At 42.0% G+C, this 20199-nt stretch overlaps 1 protein-coding gene across 1 annotated transcript in view; it reads right to left on the reverse strand.

The window, feature by feature from the left end:
- Positions 1-20199, reverse strand: part of ADGRV1 (adhesion G protein-coupled receptor V1) — a 384090-nt gene that overhangs the window by 72289 nt on the left and 291602 nt on the right. Inside the window, 1 exon segment of the mRNA XM_042447787.1 lies at positions 16399-16577. Coding sequence (XP_042303721.1) covers positions 16399-16577 — 179 coding nt within the window.

The following is a 20199-nucleotide window of genomic DNA, read 5'->3' on the forward strand; positions in this document are numbered from 1 at the left end:
CCATTTTTGGATGTCCTAGTCATCCACAAACGTTTGGGTCACACAGTATACAGAAAACCCACACATACAGACCGATACCTGCACAAGAACTCCAACCATCCCCCAGGACAAAAAAGAAGCACAATCAAAACACTGGTAGACCGAGCAAAAAGCATCTGCGAACCCCACTTCTTGGAAGATGAACTGAAGCATCTGGACTGGGCTCTACAGGCCAATGGTTATTCCAGCTCAGACATCAGAAGGGCTGCCAGGCCCAGAAAAACCCAGAAAAGTGAAGACAAGCAGCCACCCAAAGGGAAAGTATTTTTACCATACATCAAAGGAGTCACAGACAGCATAGGCAAAGTGGTGAGGAAGCACAACCTTCAAATGGTTTACAAACCGACAAAGAAAATCCAGCAAATGCTTCACTCAGCCAAGGACCAGAGAGACCCTCTCACAGCTGCGGACAAGTCTACATAGGGACCACCAAATACAGTGTGCAAACAAGAATCAAGGAACACAAGAGGCACTGCAGACTGGGCCAGCCAGAAAAATCAGCAGTAGCAGAACATGCCACAAACCATCCTGGGCATAAAATACTGTTTGAAAACACTGAAGTTCTGGACCATGCCAACCACTACCATGTCAGGATGCACAGGAAAGCCATTGAGATCCACAAACACCTGGACAATTTCAACCGGAAAGAAGAAACCCTTAAAGTGAACAAAATGTGGCTATCAGTCCTGAGGAATAGCAAAATAAGGACTCAGCAAATGCAAACGGGAAACCATTCAGAATCAGGGGCTTTCCCAGCAGATAATGATCACCAGTTAGCAGACATTAATCTTCCTTTGCATTAGCCTCTCAGGCTGAGGCCAGCCATCAGCAACAGAACAATGCATATGCAAATCACTCCTGCATTTCCAGGCTCACACAGTATATATGCACCCAATTTTTCCAGGCAAAGCATTCTCTGAAGATGCCAGCCACAGATGCTGGTGAAACATCAGGAAGAAACTTTTCTGGAACATGGCCACATAGCCTGAAAAACCCACAAAAATCTATGGATGCCAGCCATGAAAGCCTTCGACTTTACTTCAGTGTGTGCTGTTTGTAATGGACTGGATGAGGGCAAATAAATGGAAACTTAATCCAGGCAAGACGGGGTGCTCTCTTGGTCAGTCAAAAATCATATCAAGGAATAGGAATTCAGCCTGTTTTGGATGTGATTGCACTCCCCCTAAAATCTCAATTTCGCAAATTTTGGTGATGGCCAAGAATGCATTTGCACAACTAAAACTGGTGCACCAGCTGTGCCCATTCCCTGAAAAAACAGATCTGGCTAAGGTGACACATGCCTTGATTGCATCTTGTTTGGTTTACTGTAATGCACCTATGTGGGGCTGCCTTTCCAAACTGTTCAGAAACTTCCATGGACCCCAAATGCTGCAGCCAGCTTGCTGACAACAGAGATCATATAACCTCCTTGCTGAAACAATCACACTGGCTGCTGATCCATTTCTTGCCAGAATTCAAAGTGCCAGTCATGAATTTTGAAGCACTACATCGCTGGGATCCATACTATTTGAAAAACTGTGGGGCGATACAGATTGCCCCTAAGGGGCAGCGGAAGACCACCACTTTCCTGGCCAGATCGGGGCCACAACAACCTCATGCCACGGCCCCGATCTGGCCTCTGGAGAGCTCAAAAAGGAGCAGCAAAAAGCAGCTTGTTTTTGTGCCCGCTGAAGAGTGCCATAGCTGCATCAGCACAGCTGTATGACGCCCCTTCAGCAGTGCATCATCTAGATGCAGCACCAGAGTTGTGTCATGATGCCGCATGCCATCTGGAATGGCACGCAGCATCATGACACCCTGTGGATGGAGTTAGGGCATCCAGTGTCAGGACACTGTGCCCTGACTCTGTCCACAGGCTGGCACAAAGTGCCGGTCTGTACAGGGCCTGCATCTCCCTAGATGAGCCTGCCTGAGTTCTACAATTGGCACAGGAAAACTTTCAGTCCCACACCCATCACAGGCATGGCTGGCAAGGACATGGGAGACAGCCTCCTTGGTGGCTGCTCTCAAACTGGTGTGAGTGGCCTTCTCCCTGCTGTTTTTCTGCTGACAGGCAAAGACTTTTTTTTATTTAAGGAGGCATTTAGTTTTTAATATGTTGTGACAGATGGAGGTTTTAATGGCAGGGGGAGGTGTTATCCTATTTTATTATGTTCTAAGTGTGTGTTTTTAAACTGCTTTTAACAAGGGGCATCAATAAGGGACAGGTGGTGAGAATTGCACCAGGTGACACTCTATATGAGGGTTACACCACTGCTCCCCAAGCATCTGCCTTTTGGTAGAAATGGACTGTGGTGTTGCCTGTGTCCCTTTAAAATGCTGAAGAGATTGTGTGAGTGAATCAAGGCTTACTGGGATAGGGCCCAAGGTTTTTTTTTTTTAAATAAATTTTTAAAGTACGTTGGCATCACACAGTAGAACATCTGAACAAAGATTTAGTGTGTAAAGATATACTTATGTCTTCCAGCTTGACATACCAGACTTTTCTAACTGAATCTTCCACCAATTGTGTGGTTCACTGTGGCCAGTTCAGCTATATATAGGTGCAGAAGTCTGCCCACTCAAAGACATACCTAGGATCTGCTTACAGGAAGCCGGTGCCAGATACAGAATCATGACATCATATATGGATGGTCTAATAATCCAGAAATATCACATACTGCAAACTTGCTAAAATTAAATGCTAAATTGCTCTTATTCACTATCTAAAAATGAGCACAGTTTCAAACAATGAACATGCCCGTGCGCACACACACAGAGAGATACAGATACTCACACACAGAGACACACACTTCTTTCCTCATGTAGATCTCAATATTATACTTCCATAGGAAGCTAGCATTTTAATTATAAACACTGTCAGGCCATAATCTACTGATTCACGACTGGGTTTTTTTTTGGGGGGGGGCGGAGAAGGAGGTTCCTAACATTTGTTTTGGCTTGATGGCAATTATTTGCAAAGATAAGAAAAACCTTCAAAATGAACAGTACTACAAGTGTGCTTCATTGAAGCTCCAACCCTACAACAAAGGATAGAATTATGTTTAATTCCCATGCTGCTTTACACAGAATGCACAATTGTGATGGCACAGAAAGTTGTTTAGAGCTGCGCTGCTCTAGCACAATCCAGATCACAACAAATAGCTAAAAGAACTCAGTTCTGCTCTGCTCTCAAATGTATCACCATCATACTTTTTTATGTTACTATTTCAGAAATGTAAGCTTTTGCTAACATAGCTGGTATTATGTTGGCTAAAAAAGTGCTGGAAAAATCAAGCATGGCCCATTTATGGGGAAGGGGTTCTCTTCATGCTTTCAGTTTTCCATTAATGACTTTGCACACCACTTTTGCCACAGTTGATCATAGATACTAACATTGCAGAGCCAATATATGAAAGCAAGTATACTACAAATCAATAAGATAAAAAATGTTATCTCTGTATGCATTTCTGAATAAATCCAGCTCCTCATATTTTGGTAGGGCACTACATTTCTTTTACTGAACGGAAACAGGTAAAATGGTTACAGTCTAGAAATCCAACTCCTCACTTGTCTCACTCTCACATGCAAGAATGAGAAAACAGAAAACATTTCTCCTCACCGGTATGGCAGTGACATATTTTCTGTCAGTCACATGTTTTCACATTCTGCAAATTATTCTGCCTAGTTATGATAGCTGCTGCCTTGTTGCATCACCTTAGAATTAGAAGCACTGGATGGCTATTTGCATCTTTTCTATTAATTAGAATCAGTCTTTCTGGGCTTGCTGTTCATGTCTTCTTTGCTTCATGAAGTGAAAAGATACCAGTTTCACACAAGGACATTCTTTACAATTTGCAAAAACTATTCTGAAAAGGGCATTTGTTGTCTCATTGTTGGGTTAGAGGCAAAAACCAAAACAAAGCAAAAACACTAAGACAGGTTAACAAACTCCTTTGACAGGCTGTCTTGATGTCTCAAGAAAGCCTTACTTGTTAAGAATGAATAATTTAGCAAGATTTTATCACCACTACCCCATGTTACAGTAATGGAGGAGTATAGTTTTGCTTTGTTTGTTTATTTGTCATCACAAGATCTAAATCAGTCTAGTTTTGCCAGAACCAATGTCACAGATTGACCATGATCATCCACAGGGCCAGGCCAATACATTTTTCTGTCCCAGGTAACACAGCAAGTGATCAGGGATGTAGCCAAGGGGGGGGGGGTTCTTGGGGTCCAGACCCCCCTTCCGTTAGATAAGGACCCAAGCACCGCCGCACCCAAGCCCCATTATAATGGTGGCACTTAATCTGGACCCCCCCCCCCTTCCCAAAATCCTGGCTACGTCCCTGAAGTGATACCACATCCTCATTGTCCTGAATTAGAGTTCATAGTACATAAAGCCAACAAGTTATTTTGAGACATGAGGCAATAAAGCCCAAAAAATAGCTTTCCACAGTAAAACTCACAAAAGAAATAATAAACAGTATGCCTTCTTTTGACAATAACATTTTCTGCTCAAGACAGCCGGTTTACTTTGACGATACAATGTGCCCTAGTTGGTATACTGTAGACTCAAGTTTCTGCATGGGTGACTTGCACTATCAGAACAGCATAGGAAGCAATGATTAAAAAAAAATCCTGCCACAAAAGTCCCTATAGACTAGAGTCATTATAGTTTGTAATTTTGTTTGATACATATATTCTCTACTTGAGTTTATAATCTTGACTGTCCCTTGAAAATTCTTTGCAAATATATTGTTTCCAATCCAGATATAAAAACTGCAATTTCACATAGGGGTTATTGGGAGGAAAGATGAATTTCTAGCCAGCTTTGTTTTGCAACTTTTTGGATGCAGGGTAGATGCCCTACCCTTCACACTACACAAATACAGCACCATGATTCTACTCGAACTAATATAGCAACATCCATGGAATGCTTAGATTTGTAGTTTGATGAAACACTGGAGCTCTCTTGCTATGAATTTGAAACATCCCTCCCTAAATCACAAATCCCAGGATTCCATGGGACAGAACTGTGGCAGATGAAATGGATTCATGGTGCTATATAATGTGAATGGGCCCTACAGTTTCCTCAAGAACATCACAGTACTGTGTGTGTATGCACCAATGTTAAAACATGGAAGAAAATTTTCAGAAAACACATGATACTACCTTTTAAAATATTTGCCTGTAAGGCTCATAAATATCAAGCCAATTCCAGACTGAATTGAGGAGAATGTGTTTATTACTATTTCCACAGTGTTCTATCTTGCCCCCATGCTGTTTAGTATCTACATAAAACCACAGGGAGAGGCTGTCCTTACTTGATCCTTACTTTCTGTTCCATCACATTCCTAGAAGCCAATGGAGGTTCTGTAATTTAGACTCTAAAGTGATCTTTTGGATATTTAAGTTTATATCTCCATCTTGAGGGGAGAGAAGCAGGCAAGAAACAACAGGCCTCTGCCTGCCAAGTTGAAGAGCCCTCCCCCCGACCTCCATCTTGAGGGGAGAGAAGCAGAGTTGTTTTGGTTTTTTTTTTGTTTTTTTGTTACTTGCTTTGTTGTTGTATATGCATATGTATGCTGTAAACCGCTTTGATCATAGGAAAAGCGGTATACAAATAAATCATATTATTATTATTATTATTATTATTATTATTATTATTATTATTATTATGTGTAATCAAGAAAAAACAGAAGTGCTTTTCATTAATAACCAATGTCTTGGATGGGCATAACTGTATTATTCTTCTTCAGGCCTCACTTGGGATATTATGTCCAGTTCTGGGCACCACAATTCAAAAAGGATGCTGAGAAACTGGAGCATGTCCAGAGCAGGGTGACCAAAATGGTTAACAATCTGGAAACCGTGCTTTGAGAGACTTAGGAGACCAGGAGAAGAGAAGTTTAAGAGGTGATATGATAGCACTGTTTAAGTATTTGAAGGGGTGTTATACTGAGAATGGAGCAAGCTTGTTTTTTGCTGTTCTAGAATGTAGGATCCAGGGCCATGGATTCAAACAAGAGGAAAAGAGATTCCACCTCAACATTAGGAAGAACTTCCTGACAGTGGCACACATTCCCTCAGAGTGTAGTGGAATCTCCTTCTTCAGAGGTTTTTAAACAGAGGCTGAATGGCTACCCGTCAGGGTTGTTTTGATTGTGTATTCCTACATAGCAGGGGGTTGGACTGGATGGCCCTTGCTGTCTCTTCCACCTCTATGATTCTGTGATCTAGCATACAGACTTCCTCTGTTTCTACGTCCCTCCACCTTTCCTAGCATTATTGGTGGAATACAGACCGCCCCTTTGGGGTGGCCTGCACCCGCCCCTTTCCCTGACGCATCAGGGCCTGAGCTGCCACAGCGGCCTGGAAAGGGGTGTCCTTGGGGCTTTATGCCCCAAGGACAACCAACAGCGGCAGGGAGACAGAGAAAGGGGCCTCTCGGCCCCTTTCTCTTCAGTATCGCTGGTGTGGCTGTGTAAAGGCCACGCCAGCAATAGATACACAGTGCAAAAGGAACTCCATTTTGGAGCTCCTTTTGGCACCGCTGAAAGGGCGCCACAAGCGCCCTTCAGCGGCACCAGTACGTAACGGCTGCATCACGCCATTTGGACATAACTCAGCCATTACATCAAAATGGCGGTGCCCATGTAGAAAGGGCGCCGCCATTTTGACGTACTCAGTACGTACTAGGGTTAGGGAGTGTCTGTAAAGGACTCTCCCAGGCAACCCTAGCATGTTGGCCCATCTATACAGGGCCATTGTTTCTCTAATGAATCATGCCTTCTCATGAAGTACAGCAGCCTCAGTTTTGCCATCTTGGCTTCCTGGGAGATTTCTGGCTTGCTCTGCTCTAGGACCCATTTGTTTGTCTTTTTGGCTGTCCATGGAATCCTCAGCACTCTTCTCCAGCAGCATATCTCAAATGAATTGATTCTCTTCCTCTCTTCTTTCCTAAATGTCCAGCTCTCACATCCATACATGGTGACAGGGAAAACAATGGCTTGTGCAATTCCTGTTAGTGTTGTGCAGTCCGTGATGTATCACATCAACGTCTGGCACCAAAATTGCCACCTTCCATGTTGCAGGTAGCAGTGTGCAAAACTGGAGAAGCACCTCTCCCCTTCCAGAATGAGTAAAGAGACACTGCAGACAGGTATCTCCTAACGAAGCTTTTATTCTTCCAAAGCTCCACTATGTACAGCAACTATCATACAACTCCAACTCCATCCACCATCACAACAACCCACACTGTGACTTGAGTCACTCCCCTTATATAGCAACGACTCCATGTGGCCTTTTGGCCCTGCCTCCTCTTCTTGTCTCACACTGTTCTCTGTCCCCTATCCAGGGTGATTACACATTTGCAGCACTTTACTGCACTTGGTGGCCATCTCTTGATGTCACTTCCCATGACTCAGCATTGAAGGGAGTAAGAAATAGAAGCTTATGGTGTTATATGAACTGCCCTTATGCTGACTTAACCCACTTCAGCCCAGTACCATCACTAGGGGCTGGGGTACAGGCCACACTAGGTGGCACCCCAGAAGTTGGTGATACTCCAGAATGGAGGGTGACACCCAGTTGTCTCCCTGTCCCTGCAGGCATATTTTTGCCTGCGTAGATGTTGCTCTGTCCTATAGAGGCTTCTTCACTTCCCACAGGAGCCCCTCAGGCCCATATGGGTGCTCCTCTAGTCCATACAGGTGCTCCCAGGGCCATGTGGACACTCCTTGAGCCACATGGGTGCTCCCGGGTGGACGTGATTGCGGGGTCCTAAGTAATTTACGAGATTTTTAGGCTGAGTAAGGTTTGAATTTAATACAGATTCAACTCGTCAGTCTTCAGTTGTCTTTGTGAGTAAAAACTAGCTTCTTAATCACTCATACAAATAGCACTCTATACACACTTGGTCTTCACAACTTTCCTTGACAATGAATTAAGTCTGTGTGAGGAGGGTGCTGCCCACTAATTTCATTGATGTCTACGGGTATTTGTAATTAGAGGCTGAATAAAGGTAATAATTCCCTATTCGTTTCTCCAACAGGTTAGAGCATGCTCTTTATGTTACACAATTTCCAGTTTCCATCAGAACTTAAACAAATTAATTATCTGATTGACAGTTGCTGAGTGCACAAGGTTGATCAAATAAGTGCCCATTGTTAAAAAAGTTACATAACTAAGGCCTTTCAAAATGACTGAAAACTACACTGTGAAATTCAAGTGTGTGGTTTAATCTCATTACAATTTTAGCAATTTTGATGTTGTGACTGAGCCATTATCACCCTTTTGATATTCCACCTGGTGCCAAGATCTAGTGGCTATAACTAGTTAATGAAACTAAAGATGTAACTGTTCAGATAATGCAGTTCAACAATATCTGTATAACTCCTATCTACCGCTAGGATTTACCAAGTGGGATCATCATTGTATTCAGGAACTCTATATACATATGATCACACATCATGTCACAACTCCCCCAAGTTTCCACACTATTTTGACTTTACAGAATGTATATACTGTATCCTTTTGTGTGATCAAAATTACCATTTTCTTTGAAGTAGAAAAGCTATTGTGATTGGGAAAGCTACTATATGGATAAGATATGAATGACCAAGAAATCTAACATTTGGAAACAGTAACAAAAATCCATGTTATTTACATGCATGGTTTTTCTTGTAATAATTGCACATTTGAAATGGAAAACCCTAGCTCTTCTTAAAAGAAAACATAAATTATTTTTTACGATTAAAATTAATTTTCTGCAAAGTCATACAGGTCCCTATCATATACCGTATACACTCGTGTATAAGTCGACATCATGTATAAGCCGAGGTCAACTTTTGGGGCCCAAAATGTGGGTTTTTATATGACCTGTGGATAAGTCGAGGGTCCTACTTAAGGGGGAGTCCAGATGGGGAGAGGCTGCTGGCGAATGCACGCCCTTGCAAGCCTGTCCCCAGCTGGACTTTCCCCCATGGAGGCAAACCAGCAAGGGAGCAGTCTCCAGGATGAAAGCTCGCCCTGGGAAGCCTGTCCTTTGCTGGGCTTCCTCTGAGGAGGCAGCCCAGCGAAGCAGAGGTCTCCAGGGCGAAGGCTCACCCTGGGAAGCCTGTCCTTCGCTGGGCTACCTCCTCATAGGAAGCCCAGTGAAGGAGAGGTCTCCAGGGAAAAGGCTCGCCCTGGGAAGCCTGTCCTTCACTGGGCTTCCTCTGAGGAGGCAGCCCAGAGAAGGAGAGGTCTCCAGGGTGAAGGCTCACCCTGGGAAACCTGTCCCTCGCTGGGCTTCCTCTGTGGAGGCAGCACAGTTGGGGAGAAGCTTGGTCAAAGACCTATTGCCCCTTCCATAAGTCTACCCAGGATTCTGGAGATTATTTTGGGGCACAAATTTCTCGACTTATAATTGGGTATATATGGTATAGCAGTTCCAGCCCAACAAATGAAGAAGGAATTCATAAAAATATCTTATGGTAGGGCTGAGGTCTTTAAAGATGTAGCCATATTCACGCATCCACACATGAAATATGTCAGGTGCTCTCCATTCTTTTCTCTGTCCCCACTTGCTGTTGCCTCTAAACCACTGCTGTTAATCATGCTAGCTAGGTAAATTAGGTTTACAGTAGGGACACTACACACATTCGCTCAGGGGTACTTGGCAAGTGTATGACTGGATTCACACTAGTATCCCTCCCTTCTGTTACTCAGCACAGAGTGGACAGCACTTGTCTTCAGTTCTGCAGTAAGGAAAAGCTGTACTACCTAGGTAGGGATGCTCCACCCCTCTTTCAGCAATGTGTCTTCTCATTTGCTCTCAATACAGAAAAGAGGTGCTTTCCCCACTCCAAAATGAGCAGCAAGAAAGAATTGCTTAGGTGCATAGCCTGCCCTGGTAGAAAAGCTTTCTCCCAGAAAAGGAGAGCTTTGGATATTGCAAATCATGCATAACAGATGTATACCTTCAAAGGTTCCTACAGCCAAGGTCTCTCATATGGCAACCTGCCAGACAAACAAAGCATTAAATAGTGCAGCCAACTGAACCATCAGAACTGGACCTAAAAAGGCTCCTGCAGAAATTCCCCATTTCTGTACTGGTCATCTCGGAAGAAAAACTCAGAATTTGGGAATTTAATCTTTTGGATAATAGTGTTCAGAATCCCCCAGCCTGCAGGATCATGGCCACGGAGACTGGGTGATTCTTGGAGTTCCTGTCCAAAAAGTAACTTTTCCAAGCTCTGAGAAAGCTCCTCCCCTGTAGGCAATATAGCCTAGGGGCAATATAGCCATTGAGAGACAAAACATTCTTTCTCCTTGGCTAGCTTGCCCTATCTCTTTGCTGGGCAGGAAAGAATAGAAATCTCCCCCACCATGGGCAACATAATAATGCTACATGCTTGCAGAGTAAGGAAGTTTGGCCTTTGCAAGTGTGCAGTGTCTGTATGTTGGCCATGTATGTTGACTCTTCCTGTATGACCAGAAGATATGGGGTTTAGTGTCTGAGAAGAGATAGAGTGTTCTATATCTCATTCTGCATGTCCATACTGGAAACCAGGAGAAGAGCCCTTCTAATTGATCACCATAAATATATTCAGTCCCCTCTGAGCAGTCCCTTGAATACTCCTCATTATAATTTTCAAGGGATCTGCTCAAAGGTGACGTTTGACGTTTTTCATCTTGACTTGCAACATGCTTGCACATCCCTAACATGTTGATGGCACACAGGGGAAGTTAGATCAAATTCACATGACTAAGAAATAAATCAAATTATTCCCCTTTAAAAGAAGGGAGAGGGGTATAGCTCTGCAAACAAATGTAATGGTGTATGTATGCAAAAGAAAAGAAAAAGGTAAGGGGTGAGACAGCACATTGAGCTTCTCTCCAAGCACCTCACATGGTCTTCAGGTGAAATAAAGTGAACTTCCTCTATGCATTGCAATTGGCAATGGTTAAGTGGACTCCCGTTACAGATTCAGGAACTAACATGACATCTGAGGGGACGGAAATGAGTTTGTTCTCAAAATGCTTTGCAAGTAAGTCACAGCATGCCTTTGATAATTTCATACATTCATTAATAGGAGGCTACACAAATCTCCTAACCAACTAGAACAGATCTGCCACATAGCATTCTCCAGGGGCTATACTGTCAGTCAAATAATATTTCTTTGCTGCCAATATTGTCATGGAAAAGGTTCTCAAAAGAGCTCTAAGCCATGTTCTGTTGGATCTCACCCAGCTTTTCTGATATCTGTGCTTTATAGTTACCTAACAGCTTCATCATCAATACTCCCTCATGAATAAAGGCTGCCTTGGAACAGAAGCTGCACTTATAAAGACAGACCAGTAGTCCATGTTGTTCAATATTGTCTAAACTGGAGTGGCTTTCAGGGCTTCAGGTAGGTTTTTCTCTTTCCCAGCTTAGTATGAGAATGGCAATGAGTACTGAAGCTGAGTCTTTTGCATGCAAAGTAGAGGCCCTACCATGGTGTTACTTCCTCACTCAGTCTAAGGTCACATAAATCTCTTTCATAAGATACAAGGATATTACAAATAAATCATAAAAAGTTCCTTCACCCATAGACCACCTGTCTATTGTCCAGTGCACAACAGTCCCTAGTTTTCCATATTAAACACTATTTAAATGGGAACTAAGGACAGATCCATAGGTTCCAATGTGTTAACGAAGTTTTGAGCTTTACCAGAAAAGGGACTTTGGTATGGATGTTAAAGATGCCCAGAACAAAAGGTCTAGGGCCCTCCAGACTGCTTAAATGATTCTGTTAATGAGACAAGGCAGATATTCAACAGAAATCTTCTGATTTGACAGCTATAAGTGTAGGCAGTGGGTTTACATGCTTGTCTTGCTCCAAGAAATAAATGATTAGATTGTTGTTTTACATACCTGTTTATATTAGAGGATGGTGAAGGGGTTTGTTTTGTTTTAAGGTCTGTTGCCTCCAAACAAGTTATAAATGTTTTATATCTCAATTCCCAATATTACTTTCTTGTTAGAGGCCCTTGGCAATAAGACCAAATTTTACATTTTCCCCACTGATTTTATTCTTACAATTTTGTAAGCCCCTTTGTTGTTGTTTGTTCCACGGATAGATTCCTTGGGGGCAACAGACAAAAAGGCAGGAAAGAAATCTAATTATCTATCTATCTATCTATCTATCTATCTATCTATCTATCTACCTACCTACCTATCTATCTGTCTATCAGCAGACAATATAATCCTTGTCATCTATATTCTGTCTAGACTTTCATTCACTATTTCCTTTGACTAATCATAAGTGGTTCTCTTTTCCTACTCCATCATTGAAGATTGATCCAAATGTTTCCCTTCTCTTTTCTACATTTCTAGATTCACCAGAATCCTCCCTTAAACTCAACTCCCCCTCCTTCTTACCCCTCTTCCATTTCTTACTATTAAATGTGAGGGCTAAGAATGACTGCTCTCCTGATCTTATTTATTTGATTTATAGGTGCGTTACATACAGCTGGATTGCGGTGGTCTCCCGCCGCTGCCGCTTGCAGCGTCCGGGAGCCGCAGCGGCCAAACCGCTCCTTCAAAAAATCGCGCTCCTTCCTGGGCCCCAGAAAAGACGTCGCAAGGCGCTAGTCGCGCACTTCCGGCATCACTTCTGGGGTGCGACGTGCGAATGCACAGTGTCCGCTACGTCAAAATGGCGGTTTCCGTATGGAATGGCCACTGCCATTTGTTACGGACTCTGTCCGTAATAGGAGTTGGGGCGTCTAGAAGAGACACCCCCTTTTCAAACTGGGACGTCCTGAGGACGTCTGAAATGGTGGTCTGTAACCTGCCATAGTCTACTTTTCTCCCAGAACTGGAACTTAAGGCAGCTTACAGCAAAACTTTAAAACAGGTTTCAGTTTTTAAAAATTGACAATATTAAAACACCATCAATAAAAACAATTTTAAGAGTCCATACAATGAAATAAGAAAAATAAAATTAAAAAAAAATCTTCTCAGCAATGGACTAGGCTTACATTTTCTCCTTTTCCCTTGGCAACGGCCATTTCATCTTCGTTTAAGAAGTGTGAGGATTGTGGAGCTAAACCTCCTGACTATGATAGTCAGTCACACTGCTTATTGTACCTTGGTGAATGCCATATTGTACTCAATGCAAGGCATTTACACGGCAAGCACATAAAAATAGGGAGTTGTGCCTAAAGGCTCTCCTATATGAGCAGGCATTAAAGCTGTCCCAGTCCCTGACAGCAACAATTTCCATTCCACCATGAGCAACTTTGAAACTCATAGTTATTGCAATATTGTGTGTTTCTTCACGGCAAAGGTTTATCTCCCCAGTCTATTAGGGACAGGCTGTCCGCTTTGGCGTTTTGGAGGAAGGCACACAGCTTCCAGGGGAACATAGGTGATTTCCAGATTTAGAAGATGCTGGAAGGCTGGTCAAGGGAATGGGGGCTACAGCTGATGTTCGTTCACTCCTGTCACCGGATATTCTGAGAGGCTTAGCTCTAGTTTGGCTGGAGGTTTGTCTCACAACATATGAGGTTTTGTTGTTTTCATGCAGCAGCTCTGAGGACCTTTTTCGGCACACTGCAAATTGGTGAATTGGTGGTGATTCTAAAATGGAGAAGTCTGGAAAGGCACTGGAGTTCAGAGATTTGCAATTTTGTTCTAACATTGTGGTTTTGACCATCAGATCATCTAAGACTGATCAACATTGTAGAGGAAACATGTTATTGCTTGAAATGTGTAGTGAGACAGAGCTTTGCCCTGTTAGGGCACTCCAAAGTTTCATACATGCCAGGGGTGTCAAGCCTGGTCTGTTATTTGTTCATTCTGACTTTTCTCCCCTCACTAAATATCAATTTTGGGCAGTCACCTGCAAGGCTCTTATCTTCTTTGGCCTTAGCAGATGTAAATTCGCTACTCATTCCTTTCATATAAATAAATGAAAAATAAATATTGGTGCTGTCTCCATAGCCTCTGCAGCTGGTTTCAGCATGGCATCAAGTGGATTGGACATTGAAGTCATCTGCCTATTTCAGTTATGTTCAAAGGCTAGTTTATTAACCTGTTATGTTCTGTTTTACAGATTCCAGGTTGTGGCTGGCAAAGCATCATGTGATGATCTATGGTCACAGCATTGTGTACTGGGCGGCCCATCAGGCTCGTATGAGCCACTCTGGAGCATACCTTGGGTTGAGTGATGGTGCTATGTTAGTGTGGCATGGTAAAAGAGGCCCTCGTTGGCATGGCTTGTTGCGGCTATTGTTTGAGGAGTGCAGTGGGCCTCCTCCCCATGCTGCTGTTATACATTTGGGTGGTAATGATTTGGGGTTGCTTAAAGGCAAGGTCTTGATTCTCCAAGCAGTTCGTGATTTTAAGGCCATCAAAGTTCAATGGTTACTGGTTGAGATTGTGTGGTCTGCCATGCTTCCTCGTCAAGTTTAGAAAGGAGAGGGCAACCCTCACTTGTTGGATAGGGCTAGGTGTAGAGCCAATAGGGAAATTCTGAATGCCTTGTAACATGGTTTGGGCCACTATTTGCCACATCCTGAAATTGTATTTTTCAGCGACCAGAGCGCTACACAGCTGACCATGTTAATTTATCTGATTTAGGGAGTTTTATTTTCTTGGGAGGTCTGCAACAAGAGATTTGGGATGTTTTATCTAGCCTAGTGGGGGATAGGGGCTAAGTTGACACTTGATCCTTTTCTGTGGCTGATTGAGGGGGGAGAGATTTTGAGTTCACTGAGCACCTAGGTCACCACTTTGGTGAAAGGGAGGTTTCTGCAACTGCCTCTTTAGGTCCTGGGACAGGGGAAGGCAGAGAAAGAGGCTTCTCTTGAGGCTGGCCTGAAGGATAAACCCACTCTTTAAGCCTTGGGGCTTGGGGGAGGAACTTTCTGGTTGGTCTTCCTGATATGGGAATAACCCAGCTTTTGGGTTACCCTTGGGGCTTGGGGGGTATTGCCTTGGGGGAGCTGTAGAGGAGGTCTGAGGAAGGGATCAGCTGCTGTAGCTTCTCCCATGCTAACCAATCCCCCTCCCCTTTAGTTGCAGTTTTTCTAAGATAACAGTAAAAAGGTAATTTAATAAACTGGCCCTTTCCAAACCCATTTTCTGTGTCTGGTCTCTTTATTTCCTGGGTTGGGCAGCAAAGAGCTGAGGTTCAGTGGAGCTACCAGCAAAAGGCTTATACAACTGTTGGTTCTGAACAATGCACTGTACAGGCACAGATAATCCAAACATGTGAGTCACAAAGACCATGAAGAAAAAACAAATCATTCTTATCCTAACTAACCTTTTTGAAAGTTAACTGTTTTGAACATTGCTTGTTCCTTTTCAATGAACTTATAAAATTCATTACTTTTATTTTTATGGTAAAACCAAAATTACTGCTGCACTAAAACACATAGCATGACAGGTAATTGTGGTGAGCTGTTCAAAGTTTTTTCAAAACTTCCTTTTTCAGCATGAAGGACTTTTTTTTAAATGGCCAATTTGTTTCATTTCCAGTCCTAACTCGTCAGACTGTTTGTGGTTTAAATAAATCTACCTGCTGTGGTTTTGAAAATAAGAGCTGTTGGCAGCTTACAGAATAAATAAGATGATGCAAAGTCTCTAAAATAAATGTGAAAGAAGTACTGTTTTTTTTTAAAATCAAAAATGAACTATGTGTAGTACACAAAAAATCTATAATTCCCTTTTAGTACATAAGATATCTGTCATATTTCTCCCTTTTGTTGACCTATATAGCTGGAGATGCAGGCAATATCTTAAAAAGATAGATCAAATGAAAGGTGTCTTAATCACTTTTAGGGAAATCAAAATTCATTACTCTTCTTTTCATTTATTTTTAAACAGTTTTCTTCCTGCCCATAAATTTATCAGAAATTCTGTAATTTTTTTCTAATATATAGCTTCTCTAATACAGCAGCTGTGCACTTTTTTCAAGTGTACAATTTTTTAGTTGTGTGTTTTTTTCAAATATGCCCATGGATTTGTGTACATTTATTTTTGACCAAAATTATCATGATTGTCATATATTGTGTTCAGAAAGTAGATGTGTTCTGTCTTTGGCTAAAACCCTGTAGGTGAGTTATGTCAGTATAACCGCTTTGTAAGCAATGTGAATCTTTCCGATCTTTCCAGTATAGTGCCCTCCAAATGTATGGGACCACAACTCTAAGCATTAAGTATCTCCAACCACTATGATCACTGGCCTCAGTGGTTAGAGTGATAGGAAGTGTAGTTCACTCAACTCAGGAGTTCCAGCTTGTAGCAAGTTGCACTCTAAACCACAGGTAAAGCTATAATTGAATCCCTGCCCCCACCACACACACAATATATATACTTACAGATCATTGTACACCAGGCCGTAGATCTGTGACAGATTATGATGGTAGATTCCACGTAGGATAATTAAAAGTAAAATCACAACAAAAGCTGGAAGACCCCAACCCAGGAGAAAGAACATTAGATAGCGCCGATCTGTGTGTTCATCATTCATCACCAGAATGTACCAGAAATTAACAGCCTAGAGAAAAATGGAAAAATTGTTGATCAATACATCTGATATGAACCATAAACAATCTTGCAAAATAAATTCTCAGAAACATGTATTAGTTGACTGCAACATTTACGGTAACTACATTTTATTTTTAGTGCTGAAACAATACTATTTTTAAAAAAAATCTTTGCTAGGGTTTAAAGTTTGATAATCCAAGTTTATAATCAGCTTGAGGGAACTAAAAAAAAAAGATTTATGGAAATTATGGTAGACAAAATGGAAGGGATTTGACTTTATAGTGTGTGTGTGTGTGGGGGGGGGAGAATCTTGTGAAGAAAAGCTGAGGAAAATGGGTATGTTTGGCCTAGAGAAGAGAAGACTGAGGAAAGATATAATCCTGTTATCTACCTTCAAAGTCATTTCTGACTTATGGCAACCCTATCATCGGGTTTTCTTGGAAATATTTATTTGGAGGGGCTTCCGATTGCCACCGCTTCAGGCTGAGAAAGTGTGAGTTGCTCAAGCTCACCCAATGGCCAAGTGGGGATTTGAACCCTGGTCTCTAGGGTCCTAGTCCAATGCTCAAACCATTACACCATGCTAGCTCATACAGACACAATAGTATTCTATATTTATTTATTTATTTATTTCTCACTTTCCCTCAAAGAATATTAAGACAGTGTGCGGAAAAAAGTTTTTTGTATTATCTGAATATAACACACTTCTTTTGTAAGGAAATGTTTGTGTTAAGGCATTAGATTTATTTGTCTGATGTTCCCAAGTTACACACATATGCAATTGCCTCTTTCTTATTGGGAAACAGATTTCTGATGTTCTATCCCATAAAGCATCTCCAATCACATCTTACTTCAATATATATAAGGTGTAAATTCAGTTTGATTTTATGCCTGCCCATTTGCAGATTATGAAGTTGGGAAGGGCATCAAAAAAGCTCTCTTTTTTTTTGAGGGGAGTAGTCCTTTGGTGGCAAGAGCTACTGTGGGTCCTTTTTTATAAAATAATTTTCTGGGGTGTCATTTAATGACAACCAGCTCCTTAGCTTTCTCTCCCTTTCAACTATTCTGTAATGTGCCATGTTATTTCCTTTATGTGTTATTAAAATATGTTTGGCAGAGAGTGCCTAGTTTTGTGGCCTTGTAGGCAAAACTAGGCCAGGCTCCAGCTCTAGATGGATGAACCCTGGAATTTATTTATGCTATTGTGTTTATTCAAGGAGCCATGATCCCATTAATTCCATCTCTCAGAACAAGTCATTTTAGTCATGAAACTCAGATCATTTTCTAAGAACTGGTACTCTGTGTCCTTACCCTTTTCTGTATTTGTTTTGCCTATCTTATTATCTCTTATCACATAGGAATGATATACGGACTAGGCTAGACCTTGCAAAACTTGGTGTGAGCTTGGCCCATCTGCCATTTCCTGTGAAGTGTTGCTTTTTATCTTGATCACTATACTTCTCTCATCTCCCAGTATTCCAAAATTAAATAGATCAAACACAAACAGAAAATCTAATTTTAGCAAATCCTTTCCTGTTGCTATGGTGTAATAATAACCAGTTGTATGGAGACAAAAAGGTACAGCCAGTTTCCTGACTGCTGGATGGAAGAACTCGTGCAGAGGTTTCTCTTGTATTTGGGAAAACACAAGAAATAATTAGTTGCTAACGTAAAGCTTCAAAAATGTATATTTATTTCATTTGAGTGCTGTGTTTTAGAATGAAACTTATTTCAGGCTCCTTTTCAGATTACATTGGATCTTTAAAAACTGTAGCATTTTTCGACAGTTACATGTAGAGCAAATTGTGTAGAGTATAAGAGGAAATGTATTCAGTCATCAAAAAACAAACCTGAAAGAAAAACCAGAATTCAGAATGATCTCTGCTGCTTTTAACCTAGCTTAAAATTTTACCTGCATTAGTGTCTTTGATCTTCTATATGTTCTTAATCTACTTCCCAGTCCTTCTTTATGAGGCTGTACAGACCGGCACTTTGTGCTAGCCTATACACACAGTGAGTGTAGAGTGTTCGATTTTCCGAGCCCTCACTGCATCACCCAGGCACCATCTTGGTGTGCGCCCATCCACACGGCACATGTCATGGTGACACACATCATGCACAGCTTCTTTTTGCTCCCTAGAGGGAGTGGATCGATGCCACTTCATGTGGCTGCTGCGGCACCAATCTGGGCAAAAGGGGAGGCACCCTGCCGCCCATCTGTACAGCCCCTATATCTTGATGCGTTTCTTACTAATTAGCAATGCAGCTGCTATTTTGAAAAGATGAGAAGTAGAGTACCCCTTTGGAACAAATCCTGAGGCTGAACATAGGGAATTGCCCCCTGTGCCAGTTTCACAGATAGATCAGCAAAACAAAAATAATGGATCCTGCACAATGCTCTACATATAGAGACCCAAAGTGAAACACAACCTAGTATAAGAGGAAATGTTTGGCCTCCAAATTATCCTTCTCTCAGAAGCAAGGAGCATATTTCTTTGCATGCACCCCAACAGTGCATCTAAGTATTATTTTAATCCAAAAGGACTGAATTATCATCATCAGGGCTGTTCAACTGTGTAACACTCTCCCTCAGAGAGTGGTGGAGTCTCCCTCCTTGGAAGTCTGTAAACAGAGGCTGGATGGCCATCTGTCAGGTATGCTTTGATTGAGAGTTCCTGCATGGCCAGGGGATGGACTGGATGAGCCTTGTGGTCTCTTCCAACTCTATGATTCTATGTACATCAGTACAAAACAGGCAATTTGGTGTGAGTGTTAGAGAAGAGAATCAGAACACGCTGCTTTGCATCCCTATATTGGGAGAAAGGTGGGATATAAGTAGATGATGATGATGATGATGATTGATGATGTGGCCAAGCAACATCAGACTGTGGTTAAAATAACAAAAAATATTAATGAGGAAACACACAGGTTAGAAAAGGCTGTATCTGTTTGCTTTTGCCTAAACCTATGGCCAAGACTGTGCCCCTTCCTTTCCTCTACCTCCTATGGAGATATAGGAGGATATAGAAGGATATAGGAGATATAGGAGGAGTCTTCCTACTTGGAAGTCTTTAAACAGAGACTGGATGGCCATCTGTTGGGTATGCTTTGATTGAGAGTTTCTGCATGGTAGGGGGGTTGGACTGGATGGCCCTTGTGGTCTCTTCCAACTGTATGAGTCTATGATTCCTGCTGAGTTAATAGAGGTAGATTCACCTTAAGGTCACCATAGGTTGGAAACTACTTGGAGGCACAAAAAACAAAACAAAACAGCAACAAAAAAGGAGGTGAAGGAGGCGAGATAAATTGGGATAGCAGGGGAAAAGAAGACTGGGACTATATCTGTCAAATAGGAACAGCTGTAGTGTATGGTGTGTGTGTGTGTGCGTGCATGCACACATCTGTATGCATATACACCCAAATGTAAACATTTTGTCACTGTAGGCATTAAAAATCCATTTCATGTTTTTATGCAACAACTTTTCTGAGACTCCTGAACCATGGGTCACTTCCATACCATGTCTGAGTTAAACATTGTGTAACAATGCAAATTTGTCTATTGGGAAGATAATATTACCCTCTGCTAAACAAGTGACAAGATTATGGGCCAAGAGAAGGCAATAGATAACTGA

Source organism: Sceloporus undulatus, chromosome 2, assembly GCF_019175285.1.
Source record: "Sceloporus undulatus isolate JIND9_A2432 ecotype Alabama chromosome 2, SceUnd_v1.1, whole genome shotgun sequence".
NCBI classification, from domain to species: Eukaryota; Metazoa; Chordata; class Lepidosauria; order Squamata; family Phrynosomatidae; genus Sceloporus; species Sceloporus undulatus.